Genomic DNA, 23,998 nt, shown 5'->3' on the forward strand with positions numbered 1-23,998 from the left:
GTGGGGCCATTGGATCGAATGGTGCCAGACACCGTACCAATCTTTTTAAAATCATTAACAGCATAATTAAATTAAAAATAAAACTGAGAAATTTTAACTCCACTGTCTTTCGCCAACTCGCCAACAACATACTGCCTTTTTAGTCTCCACTCTATTCAAGATTCCGAATCACGCACTGCGCCGACTCGTGTGTTGGTGACATCACTCCGCGAAGTAGTGGTGCAAAGCAATCCAAGCTCCAGTTAATGCTCTATCCATTCGTATCGCTACAGCTGATTGAGCGAGAAACTGGGTCGAATTATACTACCTTCAAATAGCGGAAACCCCTCGACTTGTGCCAGGATCTGAGAGCTCCACCGTTGGACGGGGGATGCGCCAAATTAGGGTAACTTCGGTCATCCAAAATATTACATTAACTGTCAAAAACACTGATCATTGTCAAGTTTATTTCTAAGCAGCAAAGAAAGACAACATAAAACTTAAAAATATGACATATCAAAATCCGCCCCCCCCCCCCCCCCCAACTCTTTTTCACGATTATTGAATAAAGTAATTCTTTGCAACGAAGCATTGTGGACGAATTTACCAACATTACTTTTTGCTTGTAGTGCCGAGTTGATGGTTACGTGTGTATGAGTGTTTATTTGTGTGTGTGTGTGTGTGTGTGTGTGTGTGTGTTTGTTTGTGCGTGTGTATTTGTGTGAGCCAGAGAAAGAATAGCGAAGATTGTCAACAGTTATACTTTGGTGTGTTTTTAGATTTTTTAAAAGTACTTAAGTGGAGTGATTTTTTCTTTGTGATGCTTTAAGATCTGAATCTACCTTTTATTTGTGCAATCTTTAATCGTAGTCCACTGATTTCCATTATTTGAGATATACTTTGAAGTTTTGTTTTGTTAAACAATGAATTGCAATGAATCAAGTTGACTCGTTACTTCACCGACCGTTTGGAAGATTGACACTAGATGACAAATTAGAAATAAAAAGACTAGTTCCTCACCAACCAACTGATTTTGAATTAACACAGGTGTGGAAATCTCGAAAACGCTCTTTTTCAGTGACATGGTATGACAGGCATGAATGGCTCACAGTTAGTTTAGAAAACAACCGTTTCTTTTGCTTTTATTGTCTACTTTTTACAGATCCAACAAACACTGACAGATCATGGACATCTATAGGCTATAGTGACCTTAACCACTTCCATCGTATTTCTTAACCTCCTGAACGTTGTTTTAGCACCCTTCTTGCGAAATTCAATGAAACACAGAGCGGTTAAATTCGTTAATGATTCTGTCAATTCACAAAGCTGAAATAGATGCCATTCCAAATTTCAATAAACACATTATAAAAAGATTTGCAGAGATGAAACATCGCCGTGCAGATTTTCTTTACAAGTACTAAAAGTAAGTAATTTCTGTCATAGGTTTTTTTTTTCTCTTTTGATTTACATTTATCACATATTGATTGCATTATCGACCAAAACCAATCCTTTAAATGGTGGACAAAGAATAATTACAGAGACCTTTTCATACGGGACTTGTATCTCAGTGTTGTGGCTTGTTGTTTTCATGAATTATTTGTTTTTGTGAGTTTTGTCCACTCGTAGAAACCATCGACCCTCCCCCCACCCTTCCAAAAATGATTGTACAGTTTCTTAAATTCTGACAAATTAGTTTTTACTCACACTAGAATTTCTCACAAGATGCGAAAATTAATCGTCATTTAAAAAGTATTAACGTTACTCTTACAAAAATTGGATTCAATGACAATTCAATTGTTAATTGAAAAATTAAATTCTCAACTTACTTTGTACAAATGCATTGAATTTACACAGGAAAGCACCCAAGATAAAGCCATCCGTGACGTCGGTGGTGACGTAAATCCACATTGGAAAGCAAGCCACCAGCAGGTCAGCAATAGCTAGATTACAAATGTAGTAATTGGTGGTTGTGCGCATTTTCCGAAACAGAAAGACAATGATTAAGACAAGCATATTGCCTATGACGGCCACTATCAGAAGTAGCCCTACAATCACACATTTGAAGATCACTTCCCAAAGGACCATCTCCTCACGTTCAGTTGGGTACGCGATCTTCGAGAAATCCAGTGTTACTTTTTTGGTACAGCCGTTATTCATTTTTATATGTTTGGTTTTACAGTTAGATTGAAGTTAAGGTTGGCCGTAGTGTATTCCGCGATCTATAAAAGATTTCAATCCACAATGAAGTTTGATTCGTTTCATTTAAGCGTTAAAATAAAATGTTGCCCCTGTAAACTGGACAATCAATAACAAATTACACTTGTTTTAGATAAAGGCGAATCGTTTTACCAGAGGACGTATGGTCGTGTTGTCTGATTTAAAATGCTTCTCATCATATCGTATCTAAAAACAATAAGACATTGATTACATTGAATGTTTCTTTAACTTTCCTCAAGTCTGGATATCCCCATTTGGCAGAAGATCAGACAGTACGAAAAATTACACATGTCCAAATATTCTAAACGTCTATGATGATGTTTAGAAAAATCTCTATTTATTTCAATTGTCTTGAATTCTTTTCCTTCACATCATTCCATTTCACTCCAATGAAGAATTAAAGAAAGAGAAATTAAAACTTAAGAACAAAATTGCTTACCGGCATCAACAAAATGTTTACCAAATTATTTTTCTTTAAATACTAGAAATTTAAGTTATCCAGAAATCCAGATAATATGAACATTTGAGTTTGGTTGCTTTAGGACGCTTGCGACATTTTAAAGCTCCATTTTTTTTTTAAATGGGAAGTTTAATAGTCAAAATATTTTAGATCTAACTCGCTGATACTAGCGCTAATGAAAAACAAGACAAATAGGATTAGTTCAAGTTTGGAGCGGAGGCAGATCCACGCGTGAGATACGTCAGTTTATCAACATCATCAACAATCACAGTTTAATTTCATGTGTTGTTCTCTTTTTCTCTAGCCATCGATTGATGATATCATTTAAACGCTATCAAATCATCACAGTAATAGTAATATCTAGTATACTTCCAAAAGATCCGATAAAATGAATTAGATTTACATTTGACCCAACACATATAAATATAATCATAATTCAGTGAGGGAGGCATTTCTTTTATTTTACTTTATTGAGTACGCTAGAATCCCATGAATTGTTTGTCAAGGAACACAAAGATCAAATGCAATATCCATGATAAAAGAAAGGAATCCACTAATTATAAAAAGAGAAAACAGACAGCTAGAATTGTTTGTGAGTTCCCATTTTGACATACGTTGATTACGCGTTGCAGATAACGATAAACATCTCATAATTTGTCATTTTGAAAATAGTTTTGTACAGGAAATGAAACGGTCCCAGGGTAATCATTACACTGGGATGGTAATGACAGAAGTGGTCACTCGAGGAAACCGCTCGCCCTCTCATTTATAAAGACAAACACATATACACACATTGATACACACACAGAAACACACAGATATGCGTGCGCAGAAAGTGAGAGAAAGAAAGGAATGAAGACACACACACACACACACACACACATACATATATTATATAATAATATATATATATATATATATATATATATATATATATATATATATATATATATATATAGAGAGAGAGAGAGAGAGAGAGAGAGAGAGAGAGAGAGAGATTTATTCTAGTCAGTCCTCGACATTGTCACATACTCGGTAATTCAACGTAACAAACTATCAAACAAATATCAGCTGACCATGGCTAATCATGACTTCTTATTAAACTATATTATTGTGAGAGAGCGCAACATATTTCCCAAGACATAACAGCAGTGGTAGGATAAAGTTTAAGAAAAATTACAAGCACTACTATTTCAGAACAAAGGAATGCATCTGGCGTCAAACTCATAATTCTCTAAATTAGGAAGGACAATATCTTACAATTTGAAAACAATTTAATGAAAAATGACCCCCCCCCCCAAAAAAAAAAAAAAAAAAAAAAAACAACAACAAAAAACTAAAATTAAATAAGATAGAATAAAATCAAAACGAAACGAGCAATAAAAAACAACTAAAACAACAAAAAATCAAAACAAACAAAGCGCAAAAGAAAAAAAAAAACGTTTAAAAAAAAGGAAACAAAAAACAACACAAAAACCCAACCTAAAACGTAAAATAAAATACTTAAGAACACGTTTAAAAACTACAACTATCTAGATCTATCTACTACTAAACCGAAATTAAATCATGTTTGAAATTTTAAAGTGACTAAATTATTCGTCACGATCTCCACATAATCATTGAATTTTTATCATTTTCTATGAATTAAAAAAAATATAATTATTAATTTTGTATGCACTTTCACTCTCTCCCATTAATGCATTTAGTAATGACTATCACATGTATGAACACACACACACACACACACACACACACACACACACAGAGAGAGAGAGAGAGAGAGAGAGAGAGAGAGAGAGAGAGAGAGAGAGAGAGAGAGAGAGAGAGAGAGAGAGAGAGAGAGAGCGCAATATCCAGTATCAGTCAATACTGAACACACACTCCATATTGCCTGGATGGGAAATCAGATCCTCGATAAATCGTTGACGATCTTGCTAACCATCGACAACAACCATCATTGTTTGATGACGGAGTCCGCCATAAAATAAACACTCTCCAGTTTATAGTCCTTCAAGTGACTAGATTGATTCTGGCTGGCTAAGTGTGTGATATGATATGGAATGCATGGGGAAAATATCAACGAGTCTAGGATTTTGTTTTACTTTGGTCATGGCATTTGTCATCCACCGTCTCAAATCGCTACAACTTGGCCTTATATATATATATATATATATATATATATATATATATATATATATATATATATATATATATATATAATATATATATATATATATATATAAATATATATATATAAATATATATAATATAATATATATATATATAATAAATATATATATATATATATATATATATATATATATATATATATATATATATATATATATATATAATATAATAAAATATAAAAGAGCTTTATACAGCGCAATATCCACTAAATGTGCTCAAAGCGCTTTACAAGGAGTCCCTGGTCAACAGCAACATTTAACATGTAGGACGGGACATGACGCCTGCTAGGCGATATTACAATTTTTCGGACAAAGACAACGCTGTTAACGGCCAGGTACTTATTTTACACCCTAGTACGGTGAGAGAATGTGAGTAAAGAGCCTTTTCCAAGGACTCAACTATGCGCCGAGCGCGAGGCTCGAACCCAGGACCTTCCGATCCGAAAGCGAGTGTCATACCACTAGACCACATAGCCCCACTATATAGAGCCATATCTGAAAGTGCTTTACAATTAAATGGTCCCTACCCAACGGCAATACTTAACATGTAGGACGAGACATGACGCCTGTCAGGCGATTTTTTTTTGTCTCAACAGAGGCAACGCTGTTAACGGCCAGGTACTCATTTAACATATGAGTACGATTAAAGAATGTGAGTAAAAAGCCTTTTTCCATGGACTCAACTATGCTCCGCCCAGAGAGGGGCTCGAACCTAGGAACTTCCGATCCGAATGCGAGTGCCATATCAGAAGACCACATAGTCGCTCTATTGTTATTATTATTGAACCAGGTGATGGATATTGAATTTATGGCCAAACCTTGGGTTGATTTCTATACGTCATTGTGAAGTGTAAGGATCTGGTACGATTCATCCCGACATCATTCCAGTTTGAGACGGTGGGCCATTATTACCTCAAAAGAGGGAAGAGTTGTTTTTTTAAAAAAAAGGAAATCATGTGTGAATTTGTATCTGACCATGGGCAAAAATTAAAATTGTTCAAAGGGAAGACAGCCAAATGGCTAATTGTACTGTATAAAAAGGAATCCGATTCCATTTAACGTGCCCAAGGAGGGGTTGGGGTTATAAACGATGACCTCTGAAGCACAGTAAAAATGAACATAGTGACAGGTGAATCTGTGGAACCCTATACATTTGGGTACTTATGTCTTATTTTTGAATTTTTGAACGAATCGAACACTGAATGAAAGGCGAGTTTTCCCTACCTCAGTTACCATTTATCTCAACCCTGTACTTGCAGATAGAACGATGTGCTCTATTAATTGTCGGTCCTATCCAAATGTATTCAATAAGCGTTCGCAAGAGATTGAAGAAAGAGAGAGAGAGAGAGAGAGAGAGAGAGAGAGAGAGAGAGAGAGAGAGAGAGAGAGAGAGAGGGGAGATAGAGAGAGAGATAGATAGACAGATAGATAGATAGATAGATGGATAGAGAGAGAGAGAGAGAGAGAGAGAGAGAGAGAGAGAGAGAGAGAGAGAGAGAGAGAGAGAGAGAGAGAGAGAGAGAGAGAGAGGAGGTTTTCACTCATTCTTAAACCTTGTCCGAAGACTATTTAAACCCGCCTTTAGATGGATATTCTTATATATGTGGTTTATTGTTGCAATTTTATAATATTGTAACTTTTTTTGTGGTCGCTGGAGTGGTCTAGTTACTTTGAAACGAGGTTATGGTTACTGTCAAAACTGGTATGAATGGCCAATCACTTTCATATAATTATCTCCCCTTGTCTGGCCGATAGGGCTTATGTACTATACACTTAATAAATGTCTTATACTTATATGAGTTTGAATATTACAACGATGTCAATAATGTATTATTGAGCACAACGATAGGAAAGTATATAGAGCAAAAGGGGCAAAATGAAGTCTGGATCAGTAATAATTACAAATCACGTGGTTTAAAATCCAGGATTTTAAAAAAATTAATACATCAAACTAAATAAAGCATTGTGTGTTTCCTTAAAGAAGGGTTTGAAACAACACGCTCGTTGTTTACTAGTGGTGTCAATAAAGAGACTTAGTTCAACACATAAACACAACAAATAATGTTACAATGTTTTCCTTGGTATCCCAACCAACCCATCGTGGTCGCGTGCTAAGTAGGTACAGTAACTATTTTAAATCTGGAGGCATCAACATCTGGTTCAAAGACTATTGACCACGGTGGAAATTTTAAAAATCCGCCGTCACCTTCATTGAAGAGATCGAAACGGCTCGTCTTTAGTAAGTGCATATTATTCACATTACTTTGATTCTAACAGAAGCTGACTTGACTTCTAATCAGGATCTAGACACCCTTTTTTTCAAATCTTAAATTAAATTTTGTCATCCGAGAGATTGTGACAGCAAAACCAAATCCTTTCAAACCAGGCACTTCATCTCCAACGGACATTGTAAAGCGCTTTGAGTACGTTTTGTGGATATTGCGACGGTGCCCGAGTGCGGTACGAAATTTGCTGATTGGGTCGATCGTCATAACATAGTAGTTTGAGCACCATAAGAAGCTGCTGCCGAGGACAATGCAGCTTCGATTCTCGAGAGAAAAAAAAAACTAGTCTTACTGTATCTAAGAAATAATATTATTGAAGGGTAACTCCTTAAAATATGTTATAAAGGCAGGAAAAACACGGTAGAAAAGGGTGGGTCGAATAGACAATCATTGGAATGGCAACGTCCCTCTTCCCCAAGACCAAAAACGTCAAAGCTGAGAAATCAGCTGGGAAAATTATACCAACAGTGTCTTGGGACGTTAGAGATGTCATCCTCGTTGATTTCTAGGTGTAATCCTCGTTGATTTCCTACGACAGGGAGGAGCGACTTTCAACTCTGAACGGTACAAATAGACCTTGAAGCAACTGAAAGCAACGATTCGTCGAGTTACACCGGCTAGGGAGAGGGAACGAGTATTGTTTCTTCATGAAAATGCCCTTCCTCACATAAGTGCGAGGAAAAGGGAAGTAGTCACATCATTTTGATGGACAACGCTGTTTCGCCCTTCTTATTAATTCACCAGACCTGACACTTTAATCTATTTGGTCTACTGAAGGAGGCAACGAGTGGACATTGCTTTGAAGATGAAGAAGAAGCCATGGCAGTAGTGAAAAATTGGCTCAAAGTTCAATCAACTCAGTATTACCAGGACGGGATACATGACCTTAAAAAGGTCAACTGTGGCTATTGTGAGAGGCAGAGACTATGTTGAGAAGTATCATTCTACTTGGCTAATGCCAAGCTTTAATTTGAGGTATAATAATGCATGGTATTGATTCAATTTGTCTTGAAGTAATAAGCATAGTCCCATTGATTTTTGACTCACCCAAGATTGTAGTGTTTTTTTTTAATGCCAAACCCCCGAATTAGGACGCGAAAGGGGTTTCGACACAGATAATGTATTTTTTAACCAAAAATGTTTTTTAAAAATCCTATGAAACGGTTGGCTGAGGACTCAGTTCCCCGTGTGGTGTCCGGGGTCCCTCAACTGAGAGGGTCAAGAATAGCCCAACGCCAAGCCAGCGTGTCGTAAAAGGCGACTAATGGTGTGTGATTCCCCCATCTTTGAGTCACCTGGTCCTCCAGGTTGGGGGTTGGCAAAGGGTTAACACCCCTTTCCGTTAAACTCAAACCGTTACAGAAACACAGACAGACAAACCAAATCCTTTTTTTAGCTTGGGCGACCGAAGAGTTTCTGGAATTACAGAATTTATGAAGGACAACAGACAAAGCCGAAAGGACTCTGCTGACCCGATGACGTCTTCGCCAAACAAGCAGCTTCGAATTGCGTCGTGGAACGTTCGCACCATGTATGAAGCAGGAAAAAGCTCTCAAGTTGTGACTGAGATGAGAAGATACAGGCTGCATATACTTGGAGTAAGCGAAACCCACTGGATACAATCCGGACAGAAACACCTCAAGTCTGGGGAGAAGATTTTATATTCAGGGAGAGGGGACGGGATTCATACACAGGGAGTAGGAATAATTCTAAGCAAGTTTGCCCAGAAGTCACTGAGAGGATGGGAACAATGCGGAGAAAGGATCATCATGGCGTCCTTTACAACACGGAGTAAGAAGATCAGCATGAACATTGTACAGATCTATGCCCCAACAAATGATGCAACAGATGAGGACAAAGATACATTTTATGGTCTGCTACAACAAGTCATTGACAAGTTGCCAAGGAAAGACATCAACATATTGATGGGAGATGCTAATGCAAAAGTGGGACAGGATAACGTAGGCTATGAAGGTATCATGGGACGTCATGGCATGGGAGAAATGAATGATAATGGTGAGAGATTTGCAAATTTCTGTGCATTCAACAGTTTGGTGATTGGAGGATCAGTGTTCCCCATAAGAGGATCCACAAAGCAACTTGGGTCTCACCAGATGGTGTGACAGAGAATCAGATTGATCATTTTTGTATCTCTCGTAGATTCAGACGTTCATTGGAAGATGTGACAGTACAGAGAGGGGCAGATGTTGGATCAGACCACCACCTGCTATTGGCAAAGCTTAAGCTCCGACTCAGAAAACACGGGGCCAGATCACATACAAGAAGAAAATTCGAGGTGAATGCACTTGATGGGGAAAAGAATGAGGAATTCAAACTACAATTGAGTAATAGATTCCAACCTCTTACTGAGCTCGAGGAGGACATAGATGTAGAGTCACATTGGGCAAAGATCAAGGAAGTTTACATAACAACTTGCCACGAGGTATTGGGGGTAAAGAAATCGGAACATAAAGAATGGATAAGTCCAACCACCTTGGACCTTATTGAAAAGAGGAGAACAAGGAAGGAACAAGTGAATGCAAGCCGAACAAGGGCTTCAAGACTGGATGCACAAGAGCAGTATCGAGCCATAGCTAAGGAAGTCAAAAGATCTGTGAAGAAAGACAAGGAAGCATTCATGAACAGACTTGCAGAGAAAGCAGAAGCAGCAGCGACTGGAGGACACATGAGGATCCTTTATCAAACTACCAAGACACTTGCTGGAAAATATGGGAAACCAGAGGTACCAGTCAAAGACAAAGATGGGAAAACTATTTTTGGAAAAGAGGCTCAATCTGAACGATGGAGGGAACATTTCAACTGCCTTCTGAACAGACCACCACCAGACAACCAGCCAGAAATTTTGCCTGCAAGGAATGAGCTACCAATTAGCTGTGATCCACCATCGATAGCAGAGATTTGTGGTGCCATTAACAAGATGAAAAGGGGGAAAGCTGCTGGACCAGACCAGATTCCACCGGAGGCTCTAAAAGTTGATGCGGAAAGAAATGCTGAGGCCCTGCACCCACTATTTGAGAGAATCTGGAATGACGGGATATTCCCAAAGGATTGGAAGGAAGGACATCTTATCAAGCTTCCAAAGAAAGGGGACCTCAGTAATTGTAATAATTATCGAGGCATCACTCTTCTTTCTATCCCAGGAAAGGTTTTCAACCGTATTATTTTAGAGAGAATTAAGAATGCAACAGATGCTAAACTGCGGGACGAACAGGCAGGTTTTCGGAAAAACCGTTCAACCACCGACCAGATTGCCTCTCTGCGAGTCATAGTGGAACAGTCTATAGAATGGAACTCTCCTCTTATTGTCAACTTTCTGGATTACGAGAAGGCTTTCGACAGTATTGACAGAGCAACATTGTGGAAAATTCTGGCACATTATGGACTCCCTGAAAAGATAGTAAACCTCATTAAGGAAATGTATGAAGGATCAAGTTGCAGGGTTGTACATGAAGATCAGCTGACTGACAGCTTTGAAATTAAGACTGGTGTCAAGCAGGGATGCTTGCTCTCTCCATTCCTGTTCATCCTTGCCATTGATTGGCTAATGAAGGAAACCTCCAAAGGGAGAAGAAATGGGATACAGTGGACCCCCTGGACACAGTTGGATGATCTGGATTTTGCAGATGATCTGGCTCTTTTGTCCCACACCCAGGACCAGATGCAAACAAAAACCACAATTATAAACAGCCTCTCGGAATCAATTGGTCTAAGAATACACCCTGCAAAGTCAAAGGTCTTGAGGATAGGTACGCGTCAAAGGGAGCAGATCAAAGTAAAAGATCAGGAACTCGAAGATATAGACACTTTCTGCTATCTCGGAAGTATAATTGACAAGGATGGAGGCACGGAAGCAGAGGTGAAAGCACGAATAGGAAAGGCACAGGCTGCATTCACATCTTTGAACAGAGTTTGGAGAACTAAAGATATCTCCCTTCAACTAAAGCTAAGACTTTTCAACTCAAACGTGAAGTCTGTCCTACTGTATGGATGTGAAACTTGGAACGCATCACAGGCATGTATAAGGAGGGTACAGATTTTTGTAAACAGGTGCATGCGTAAGCTACTCAGAATAAAATGGATGGATAGAATAAAAAATGAAGAAGTATGGAAAAGAACACAGCAGAAACCAGTAGGAGAGGATATAGGAAGAAGACGATGGAGGTGGATTGGACACACGCTTAGAAAGAATGACTCAACTATAACAAAGAAAGTATTGGACTGGAACCCTCAGGGCAGAAGATCAAGGGGAAGGCCACGAGGAACATGGAGAAGAATTAAAGAAGCTGATATACAGAGAAGTGGTAAGACCTGGAATGAGATAAAAAAGTTGGCTCAGGATAGAGAAGGATGGAAACTGTTTGTCTGTGGCCTATACCCTGACCCAGGGTGAAAAAGGCAATGATGATGATTATGATTATAAAGAATGATTTAAACCGCCCAATTTAGATTAGCGTTTTTTTTTTTTTAGAAAAGACCCAAACCGTCCCTTATATGTCACTGGGTAAAAATGTATAATTATTAATATCGCTGGAATCATGACCTTTAGACCAAAAGAAATGCTAGCAGTTGTTTTTGTCCGTTCCAGGCTACATAAGCCAGGATGATATTTTCAAATTACTTAAGACCTTATATTTCTCAAGAGTCCTCAACCAGATTTTACATCCTGTGATGTCGATTATAAACCAGGTGCTGTGCACGGGGTCGTTAAATGACGAGTGACAAAGAGATCGGTTTTTATGGCGCTATGGAGGTTGTGATTACTTATGTAATGGGCCATATTATAAGGACAAATTATTGCTGTTTTCACACGGCGAGTCAGGACAATAATAGTCCCATGAAGCAGAGACAGAATTTTCCAGACGGTTATATTAAGTGAAAAATTGTCTGGTTGATTGTGCCTGCAGAAGGAAATATTTTGTTCCTCAGGTGTATTCTTTTCCTTGAATTTGGTTTGGTCTAATCTGCTGGTCCATTTTTTTGTATACATTTTGGCAGTTTTGGTCCTTGCCTATTTGTTTTATCACATTTGCCTCTCGGAGGATCCATTAAAAATATATACAATATCGGTATATTGTTTGTTCCGTATCATGACTGGTATGTATGTCCATGCGTTGTTCTGTCAAACCCTAATCTCAGATAAAAGATACTATCTGGCATATAGAAGGAACAAAGTTGACGTCACTCACTTATTTGTTATTATTTTTAGACAGCCATTTTTATGATGGGCTCACTAAATAAATCAATTGTTGGTTCCTCCGTGACTTCTTCATGCTATGCTTGTCAAGCTATTGCCATTTTTACTATATCTTATAGATAGTTTGCACTTGGCTAAGAATAAGAAGCATGCAACATTGCAATCCGGAAGTGTAACGGACCAACACACAAAACTATGTAACCTTTAACTTTTAAATAGTCTGGTTAATACAGTTTAGTGAGAATTGATCAACTCCCCCCCCCCCCCCCCAAAAAAAAAACAAAACAAAAAAAAAACAAAAAACAAAACAAAAAAAACAAAAAAACAACAACAAAACAAACAAAAAAACAAAACAAAAACAAACCAATAACAAATACCCGATTGACGTCAACTTCATTCTATCTATATTGGTATGCGCTTGGCTAAGAAGCTCACAACATTGTAACCCGGAAGTATATCGGACCAATACACAAAAATATGTGTAACCATGAACTTTTATGGTCTGGATCGATAATACCGTTAAGCGGCAAAAAATAATAACAAAGACCCGAGTGACGTCACCTTCATTCAATCTATAAGCCTTCAGTTCTTCAGTCAACATATAGTGCATACATTTTTTAAATTACGTCAGTTATCGTATATTTTATTCAAACTGGACGAATAAACATTTAAGTTGTTTTACTTTTTACTCGATAATAATAAAATAATAATAATGCTGAAAACTTATATAGCGCTATAACTCCGAGACACCAGACTCTAAGCGCTTAAATTACAAATTACTTTGGCTGAAACATACTCATTCACACCCACAAGCACACACACACACACATACACACACACAACACAACACACAACACAAACCAAACCTATCTTGCTTCTCATACCATCTACTAAAATCGAAACAAATATGTTTTAAGCGAACGTTTAAAAATAGACAAAGATTCTTTTTCACGAATGCTCTGCGGTAAGGCGTTCCAAATAGAGGGTCCGAAATGAGAAAAGGATCTCATTCCAGCATTTTTCCGAATTCGAGGGACAACTAGTTTTGTGGAATCACTGGCCGAACGTAAGGGGCGGGGTTTTGAATATCTTTCAATTAGTTCTGAAAGGTAGGAAGGGGCAGTACCTTCAAGACAACGATACACTAAAACACAAGCTTTGAATTTAATTCTTTTCCCAACAGGCAGCCAATGCAGGTCATGAAGTAGAGGTCCGGCAGAGTCGCACCTACGCTTCATGAATACTAGTCTGGCAGCGCTGTTTTGGACAATCTGAAGACGTTTCAGATTGTATTGCGAAACGCCAAACAACAGAGCATTACAATAATCCAATTTCGATAGTACGAGGGACACAACCAGGTGCTTGGTCACATCCTCAGATATGAACCGTCTAATGGAAGCAATCTTTTTTAGTTGGAAAAAGAGAGATCTAACCAAATTATTAACCTGATGCTCCATCGACAGTCCAGAGTCTAAGAATGTGCCAAGGTTTTTCACTTTGTCAACAATTTGAATAGAGGCATCCCCAACTTCAAATCTGTTTCACTTTTCCACTTCCTGTTCCCCACATACAGCACCTCCGTCTTATCATCATTCAGTTTCAGTCTGTTCTCATTCATCCATTTCTTAACACTTTGGATACAATTTTTACTATTGGCTGATACTTCTTGTAAATTTCTCGTATTGGAAACGCAGTACAATTGCGTATCATCAGCGTATTGATGGTAAGACAGACCAAAACTTCTGATGATTTTAGACAGAGGGCCAACGTACAAAACAAAAAGAACGGGTCCAAGTACTGAACCCTGGGGAACCCCACAATCAAGAAAGATTTCCTCCGATCTATATTCATCCACCGTAATAATCTGTTTACGATTAAACAAATATGACCTAAACCAATCAAGCGCTGCACCAGACACGCCATAAGTAATTTCAAGACGTTTGAGAAGAAGATTGTGATCAATAGTATCAAAAGCAGACGATAGGTCAAGCAAATTCAGCAAAGAACATGAACCATTGTCTATAACAGAGAGGAGATCATTAACAACCCTAACAAGTGCGGTTTCCGTCGAATGATGTTGCCTATAAGCAGACTGAAATTTTTCTTCAAGACAATTATTTTTAAGATGAGACAGTAATTGTTTCAAAACAAGCTTTTCTAAGATCTTAGAGAGAAAAGGAAGATTAGAGACAGGGCGATAGTTTTTTAAGTTCTCTTTATCGAGATCAGGTTTTTTCAAAAGGGGTTTGACATGAGCAACTTTGTAAATGTCTGGTACAGCACCTGACTGCAACGAATTATTAACAATACATGTAAATGGTGTTAAAATTACATCAATGCATTTTTTTAAAATGGCAGTATTTAAGGGGTCTAAATCACAACTTTTAGTTGGAGACGACATAATGCAATCACATAAGTCAGCTTCAGTAATCTTTGAAAAATGTGTTAATGAATCACCATGAAACGTGTCAAATGTTAGTGTCTAAATCGGAACGAAAGACGAAATTCCGATCATTTTTAATACATACACCTGGAAAATCACGTCAGTTATCATATGTTTTATTGAAGCTGGTAGTCATTTCAACATTTCAAAGGTTCTAGTTCTAGATATCTCTATTCAAAAGTTGTTTGGGTTTTAAAAAAAGAGTATTTGTTTTGCCTCTGTTATCCTACATATTACGTCTAAAAGTTGTGATGAATACTTCACTAAATCTGGGACTGGCCTATTTGTCTGTTTGGCATGAACTAAAGGTGGGATTATTGTGCTGTCTTAATTTAACTATCGAGGATCGAAACGCTGTGTGGCCTTGAGCAAGTCACCCGCCCTTGCTCAATTTGAAGCGCTGCACTGTGGCTGACGCATGGGTCATTCCAGTCTTCCCTTGGAATAATAATAATAATAATAATAATAATAATAATAATAATACACATTTATACAGCGCTCATTCTCGTGTAAAACACAAGCTCTGGGCACTTTACAATATAAATTATCAATTTTAAGTGAAAAAAAAAAAAATTCATAGCCAAATCAAGGATTCATAGAGTCAATAAAAACATACAGTAAAGATGTGTCTTGAGATTCTTTTTAAAGGTAGGTAAAGACTTTATTTTGTTAGAAATTTCTCATATGGGATGGAAAGAAGAGAATTTAAAAAAAAAAATTATAATACAGGGGAAAAAAATCTCAAACAAAATCAGTCTGCTTGACTGGGGATCGAATCTCAGACCTCTTGATTACCGGTCAGACGTACGTACTACCATTACACCACAGAGGTTGCCCGACAATTATTGGGATGGTTTAAGGCCTATATTCTTCACTAGAGTACATACTATGTACTGAAATTCAAATGATCTCGCCAATATTATATACCTTTTCACTAGCCCCAGCAAAGTCTCTCAGGAGTGTATTTGACTGGTATATGCCAGCGGTATTTAGCGGGGTAGACAAACAGTGTTAAACTGCCTGAAATCATTATCGGCTTTGGGGGGGGGGGGGGGGGGGGGGGGGGGGGAGGAGTCAATACATAATATACCCCCTTCGTAATGTGTGGTACCGTGGATTTTATGACAGTGTCGTTAATAAGTATAAAATTAGCTTTGTCTAATGTTTTGATGGAGGTTTCAATGGCCCAGTCATCAGAGTGTCTTTTAGTAAGGCAATGGATCTGGTTTGATTATGAACACATTGATAAATCAGAAAACCCGTATTCCTATCATTTATTGTCCCGAATCGACTTCTTTGGAACAAACAAGAGTGCTAGGAATTTCGTCTTTCGTTCCGATTTAGACTTTAGTCTAAATTTATTGTCGGAGATAACAAAATTAAATAGACGTCAACTCACTTTGTCATCTATAAAGTTTAATACCAAACCACATATTGAAGTTGAAGACCATAGTAAGAGGAAAACAAAGATACCAAAGGCAATTGAGTAAAAGTTTCGATCGGTCAGCCCGCATACAATCGGAAAACTTTTTGGTCTGTGCCACACATTGTTTCATTTATTGGTATGTTTTGAATCAATCAAAAAAATAAAGAGTCACTCAGTTTTATGACATTCAAAGTGACAAATGATCTACTTTGATATTTTCAGACATAAAAATGGAGCTACTCTGTCTTGGCCCTCGTCCTCTTATGTTCCTTTTTTGTCATACCGTCTAAGGTAAGCGGTTCAAATGACAAAGTAGATGCCTTATCTTACTATAACTTATAACATTCTGGAAAATTTAGAAATCGGAGACAGGAAACAACCCGGTGACGTCGTTTTCTCACTTTGAAATCGAAATATGTAAATTGGGTTCAAATCCTGTCGAAAAATTAGTATTCTTTAGATTGAGAGGATCACTTAATTTGGTTTTTGCATTCAAACGAAAATTAAAAACTGAATGACCCGATTGTATGAAAAAAGGTCATCACAGAAAGTTTTGAAAATTGAACGTAAAAAACATAATGAAACCATGAAAAAACAACAACCTAAACAAAGACAAAACAAAACAAAAAAATACTACATGCACACAAACTGAAGGCGGTAGTCAGGGACCAGTTCCTCCCATGTGACCCGTGGCATAAGTACCCAGCCAGATGGTAATGTTTAACTGTAAACCTACAGATTGGACCCATCTCAAAGGTGTTGTTCAGAAGATAGAGACACGCAATATTCTTCTAAAGAAGCTTCCATGATATACTTGAATGCCAACCAGACGCCCCTGACCATCCGTCCTTTCATTGTGATACAGCGGAAAATTGTCTCAAAAGGAGGAACGTTGAAACAGTACGTAGTCGCCAAACTCTGTGAAGTCAATGCACATGGTGTCAGGATCGCTATCAGCAACACCCAAAGAATGGGGCCCAGTTATGTCAGCAATCCAGTATCCCCATGCCCTAATGACAGGTTTACCATGATATGGATAATATGACTAGGTATCCCAAACTAAAATTTCAACTGCAGAAAACTGCTGTTATTTTGAATTGAACAAATACAGATTGTCAAACCATGAACAACAGTCTTTAAATGATTAAAATCGGACAACAAATAAAAAAGTTACGAATTTTTTACTTATTTAATAACTTGTAATTTTCGTACACCAACAGAACATGCTACCAAACAGCAAGTTAAAGGTGCATTAAAACAAACAAAATAGAATAATTTGCAAGCAATCGCAAGCCATGGACATAGAGAATAAGAAAAATACTCAAACAAATATTCACCTAGTATAATTCAGTTACTATACAGCATCAAAATCAAGAAAAAACATGACCCGCGTGAAAATAATTTCACCGAAATCGCCAGATGTACCATCTTCGGCACTTTGCAGACTCGTCAGTAATCTAAATTAAGGCATGAAACTTATCTGAGCCTTAGAACTGGCACCAGACAGTAAGCCCAATTTTTTTCAGAGAGATAGAGGCAATAATTACTGAGATTTTACGTCTCAAAATTCGAAAAAAAGGCCGAAATCGCCAAAGGAAGACATTTTGAGAAATAAACAGTGTTTCCGCTACCAAAAATTTAAATGATGAGATATGGCTATGAAACTTCACATACAAATGATTTGAGGGATGGGGAATCCAAATTTTATGTCCTTTTCACAATAAGAATGACAAAAACAGAGTTATGAGAAGAAATCAAGATTTAAGCTCTCGAAAATCAACAGAAATATATGTCAAAAAGGGGGGAAAAGTCAAAAATTCATACCACGACCTAACACAATAATGGAAGTTAATGCTGCACCTACTGGTGGCGCACAGTCGATCAAATAAAATAAATAAATAAAAACATTAGACAAAAAAGTCAGTACACAAAAGCATACAATATCCAATGCAACCCACGAACATGAAAATTTATACCTATCCATAAGTACATATTTTGAGACACCTCAACAATCAACCTAAAATTCAACGCCCTGCCCTAACACATTTTAGTTTATATAACTAAGGCAACGGTATAAGGACACGCTTTAATGCATATAAATGCACAGACACCGGGCAAACCTATCTTAGCGCTCTTGTTACTCATGATGTTGAGCGTCAGCAAGATGGCTTTCTATTATTTCAACATTTTTAACACGCCTGAGTGTACTTAAACACTTTAATATGTTTTTTTACCCGGAAGTTCATATTCATACAGGGAGTCCAATATAATATCTAATAACAGATTATACATATGCGGACTCTGGAAGCTGATCATATCCACATAGCCTATAAATGATAAAGATTAATTTAAACACGGACTATAATATTGCTATTATGGTCTAATAGCCCAACATCAGTATGAGTATAAGGGTTATCATTGGCTCTCCACTATACACATTTTAAATGCATCTATAAAATGTTTAAATAGAAATAGACATTATATTGGACTCCCTTATTGTATGAATACGAACTTCCAGGTAAAAAAAACATATTAAAGTGTTTAAGTACACTCAGACGTGTTAAAAATGTTGAAATAATAGAAAGCCATCTTGCTTGACGCTAAACATGATGAGTAAATAAAACATATGTAATAATCAGAAAAGCTACATGATAGGTACATAATTATGAGAAACAACAATTGTTTAAACAAAGCAAGTCACTGATCAAATGTAAAGTGATGGAAATAGATACATAATTTCATTAATCAATATAATGTAAATGTTGCTACTCGAAGCGATAAATAATGTGAAATTGAATGTAAGCTTCAATTTAATTATAAAAACAGATAGAAGAATGGATGTTTCGTGTTTCCCCTTTACCAACAAACGCATTCAACTTAACGGCACTACCACATCATCTATACTGTTTGGTTCATCCTGTTTGTTGACAAAGGAGAAACCTGAAACGTCCATTCTATCTGGTTTTGTAATTAAACTGAAGCTTGAATTTAATCTCATAGTGTTATTCAATCAACATCAGAATCTGAAACCCTTCTTCGTTTGACAGCAGTTGACAAAAAAGATGCTTCTGCTTCATCATCAGTAATCATCCTTAACAAATAAATTTCTCAAAAATAACATCAATCTTTTTGACATAAGAGGGGAATGACCCATAAGGAATTTTACTTTTCATCAACTCCCAGTATGGCCCAGTGTTAGTCAGATTAAACAGTGAAATAGCAGCAACTAAAGAAATTACCCTACTATCCCTCAAATCTGCAACAATACTTTGAAGCTTTAAATTGTCACCTGAAAACAAGAACATGTTTATGATGGTACAAAAGAGCATGAGCATTTTCAAATATATTATTGAAACGATTACTTCTAAAACTGCAAAACTGAGACATAATATTATTAGCTTCAGAATAATTTAGCCATTCTTCCCTTGCCCCATTTTTCTCATCCCCCGAGGTCCCAATACTTCTGCAGTTAGTCTTATAGCACGTAAGGCTGCACTTTCTTTACCAATACTAGACTGAAAATGATTAAACTTTTGCTGACTGTCCCTCCCAAGTGAACCCCCCACTTTAATTACATCCCTCTCAAATTCTAACACAGCACTCTCAACAGCTTTAGATAGACCAAGCAAAATATGCACGTTACAATACAAAAAATGTGTACATAGACCGTTTATATTCCTCATCATGCAAAACACTCTTACGCCATTCATGAATTTTTTTATTTAAAAGTTTCATATTTGCCGCTCTATCGGACATAAGTTTCGTTCTTTAATTTTAAATTACAAATTTCTTTCTTTAAAATATTACATTCTGATGAATCGACTTTATAGATGAAAACAATTTTTTGGAAGAGACAGACTTTGATAATCTTCTAACATGGTCAACATTAACAATTGTGGAAGAAAGTGGGATGTGGGACTCTGAAAAAGATTCTGGCAATAAAACAGAAGTGATCAATGCAAGGGTACATTCAGGTTTGGCTGGATTCTGAGTAGAAACAGACATAGAGGGTAGAGGGGTAGAACCAAAAGTGAATGACGATGATGGTAGTGGTGTTGAACATGAATCAGGTGTGGACACATTCCGAGAATTAATATTCGTGGAGAGATGAGGGGTAGAACCAGATACAGTAGAAATGCAGGACGATGGTGGTGGTGGTGGTGAGCTGAGAATCTTAGTAGAAGTAGAAGGTTGACTTGATGATGGTAGTACAGATGAAGGAAATAAAACGGTTGGCTGAGGACTCAGTGCTGGCCAGTCAACAGTAGACGACGGTGGTGGTGAGCTGAGAATCTTAGTAGAAGTAGAAGGTTGACTTGATGATGGTAGTACAGATGAAGGAAATAAAACGGTTGGCTGAGGACTCAGTGCTGGCCAGTTAACAGTAGACGACGGTGGTGGTGAGCTGAGAATCTTAGTAGAAGTAGAAGGTTGACTCGATGATGGTAGTACAGATTAAGGAAATAAAACGGTTGGCTGAGGACTCAGTTCCCCGTGTGGTGTCCGGGGTCCCTCAACTGAGAGGGTCAAGAATAGCCCAACGCCAAGCCAGCGTGTCGTAAAAGGCGACTAATGGTGTGTGATTCCCCCATCTTTGAGTCACCTGGTCCTCCAGGTTGGGGGTTGGCAAAGGGTTAACACCCCTTTCCGTTAAACTCAAACCGTTACAGAAACACAGACAGACAAACCAAATCCTTTTTTTAGCTTGGGCGACCGAAGAGTTTCTGGAATTACAGAATTTATGAAGGACAACAGACAAAGCCGAAAGGACTCTGCTGACCCGATGACGTCTTCGCCAAACAAGCAGCTTCGAATTGCGTCGTGGAACGTTCGCACCATGTATGAAGCAGGAAAAAGCTCTCAAGTTGGGACTGAGATGAGAAGATACAGGCTGCATATACTTGGAGTAAGCGAAACCCACTGGATACAATCCGGACAGAAACACCTCAAGTCTGGGGAGAAGATTTTATATTCAGGGAGAGGGGACGGGATTCATACACAGGGAGTAGGAATAATTCTAAGCAAGTTTGCCCAGAAGTCACTGAGAGGATGGGAACAATGCGGAGAAAGGATCATCATGGCGTCCTTTACAACACGGAGTAAGAAGATCAGCATGAACATTGTACAGATCTATGCCCCAACAAATGATGCAACAGATGAGGACAAAGATACATTTTATGGTCTGCTACAACAAGTCATTGACAAGTTGCCAAGGAAAGACATCAACATATTGATGGGAGATGCTAATGCAAAAGTGGGACAGGATAACGTAGGCTATGAAGGTATCATGGGACGTCATGGCATGGGAGAAATGAATGATAATGGTGAGAGATTTGCAAATTTCTGTGCATTCAACAGTTTGGTGATTGGAGGATCAGTGTTCCCCCATAAGAGGATCCACAAAGCAACTTGGGTCTCACCAGATGGTGTGACAGAGAATCAGATTGATCATTTTTGTATCTCTCGTAGATTCAGACGTTCATTGGAAGATGTGACAGTACGGAGAGGGGCAGATGTTGGATCAGACCACCACCTGCTATTGGCAAAGCTTAAGCTCCGACTCAGAAAACACGGGGCCAGATCACATACAAGAAGAAAATTCGAGGTGAATGCACTTGATGGGGAAAAGAATGAGGAATTCAAACTACAATTGAGTAATAGATTCCAACCTCTTACTGAGCTCGAGGAGGACATAGATGTAGAGTCACATTGGGCAAAGATCAAGGAAGTTTACATAACAACTTGCCACGAGGTATTGGGGGTAAAGAAATCGGAACATAAAGAATGGATAAGTCCAACCACCTTGGACCTTATTGAAAAGAGGAGAACAAGGAAGGAACAAGTGAATGCAAGCCGAACAAGGGCTTCAAGACTGGATGCACAAGAGCAGTATCGAGCCATAGCTAAAGAAGTCAAAAGATCTGTGAAGAAAGACAAGGAAGCATTCATGAACAGACTTGCAGAGAAAGCAGAAGCAGCAGCGACTGGAGGACACATGAGGATCCTTTATCAAACTACCAAGACACTTGCTGGAAAATATGGGAAACCAGAGGTACCAGTCAAAGACAAAGATGGGAAAACTATTTTTGGAAAAGAGGCTCAATCTGAACGATGGAGGGAACATTTCAACTGCCTTCTGAACAGACCACCACCAGACAACCAGCCAGAAATTTTGCCTGCAAGGAATGAGCTACCAATTAGCTGTGATCCACCATCGATAGCAGAGATTGTGGGTGCCATTAACAAGATGAAAAGGGGGAAAGTTGCTGGACCAGACCAGATTCCACCGGAGGCTCTAAAAGTTGATGCGGAAAGAAATGCTGAGGCCCTGCACCCACTATTTGAGAGAATATGGAATGACGGGATATTCCCAAAGGATTGGAAGGAAGGACATCTTATCAAGCTTCCAAAGAAAGGGGACCTCAGTAATTGTAATAATTATCGAGGCATCACTCTTCTTTCTATCCCAGGAAAGGTTTTCAACCGTATTATTTTAGAGAGAATTAAGAATGCAACAGATGCTAAACTGCGGGACGAACAGGCAGGTTTTCGGAAAAAACCGTTCAACCACCGACCAGATTGCCTCTCTGCGAGTCATAGTGGAACAGTCTATAGAATGGAACTCTCCTCTTATTGTCAACTTTCTGGATTACGAGAAGGCTTTCGACAGTATTGACAGAGCAACATTGTGGAAAATTCTGGCACATTATGGACTCCCTGAAAAGATAGTAAACCTCATTAAGGAAATGTATGAAGGATCAAGTTGCAGGGTTGTACATGAAGATCAGCTGACTGACAGCTTTGAAATTAAGACTGGTGTCAAGCAGGGATGCTTGCTCTCTCCATTCCTGTTCATCCTTGCCATTGATTGGCTAATGAAGGAAACCTCCAAAGGGAGAAGAAATGGGATACAGTGGACCCCTGGACACAGTTGGATGATCTGGATTTTGCAGATGATCTGGCTCTTTTGTCCCACACCAGGACCAGATGCAAGCAAAAACCACAATTATAAACAGCCTCTCGGAATCAATTGGTCTAAGAATACACCCTGCAAAGTCAAAGGTCTTGAGGATAGGTACGCGTCAAAGGGAGCAGATCAAAGTAAAAGATCAGGAACTCGAAGATATAGACACTTTCTGCTATCTCGGAAGTATAATTGACAAGGATGGAGGCACGGAAGCAGAGGTGAAAGCACGAATAGGAAAGGCACAGGCTGCATTCACATCTTTGAACAGAGTTTGGAGAACTAAAGATATCTCCCTTCAACTAAAGCTAAGACTTTTCAACTCAAACGTGAAGTCTGTCCTACTGTATGGATGTGAAACTTGGAACGCATCACAGGCATGTATAAGGAGGGTACAGATTTTTGTAAACAGGTGCATGCGTAAGCTACTCAGAATAAAATGGATGGATAGAATAAAAAATGAAGAAGTATGGAAAAGAACACAGCAGAAACCAGTAGGAGAGGATATAGGAAGAAGACGATGGAGGTGGATTGGACACACGCTTAGAAAGAATGACTCAACTATAACAAAGAAAGTATTGGACTGGAACCCTCAGGGCAGAAGATCAAGGGGAAGGCCACGAGGAACATGGAGAAGAATTAAAGAAGCTGATATACAGAGAAGTGGTAAGACCTGGAATGAGATAAAAAAGTTGGCTCAGGATAGAGAAGGATGGAAACTGTTTGTCTGTGGCCTATACCCTGACCAGGGTGAAAAAGGCAATGATGATGATGAGGACTCAGTGCTGGCCAGTCAACAGTAGATGACAGGGGGGGGGGG

At 38.3% G+C, this 23,998-nt stretch overlaps 1 protein-coding gene across 1 annotated transcript in view; it reads right to left on the reverse strand.

The window, feature by feature from the left end:
- Positions 1–3,395, reverse strand: part of LOC144972608 (substance-K receptor-like) — a 21,562-nt gene extending 18,167 nt beyond the window's left edge. Inside the window, exon 1 of the mRNA XM_078914040.1 lies at positions 1,806–3,395. Within this exon, the coding sequence (XP_078770166.1) occupies positions 1,806–2,136 (331 nt within the window). The 5' untranslated portion in view covers positions 2,137–3,395. The remainder of the gene's footprint in view (positions 1–1,805) is intronic.
- Positions 3,396–23,998: the final 20,603 nt, after the last annotated feature.

This window comes from Berghia stephanieae, chromosome 5 (genome assembly GCF_034508935.2).
Source record: "Berghia stephanieae isolate SIO BIC M18660-M18661 chromosome 5, UCSD_Bste_1.3, whole genome shotgun sequence".
Classification (NCBI taxonomy): domain Eukaryota; kingdom Metazoa; phylum Mollusca; class Gastropoda; order Nudibranchia; family Aeolidiidae; genus Berghia; species Berghia stephanieae.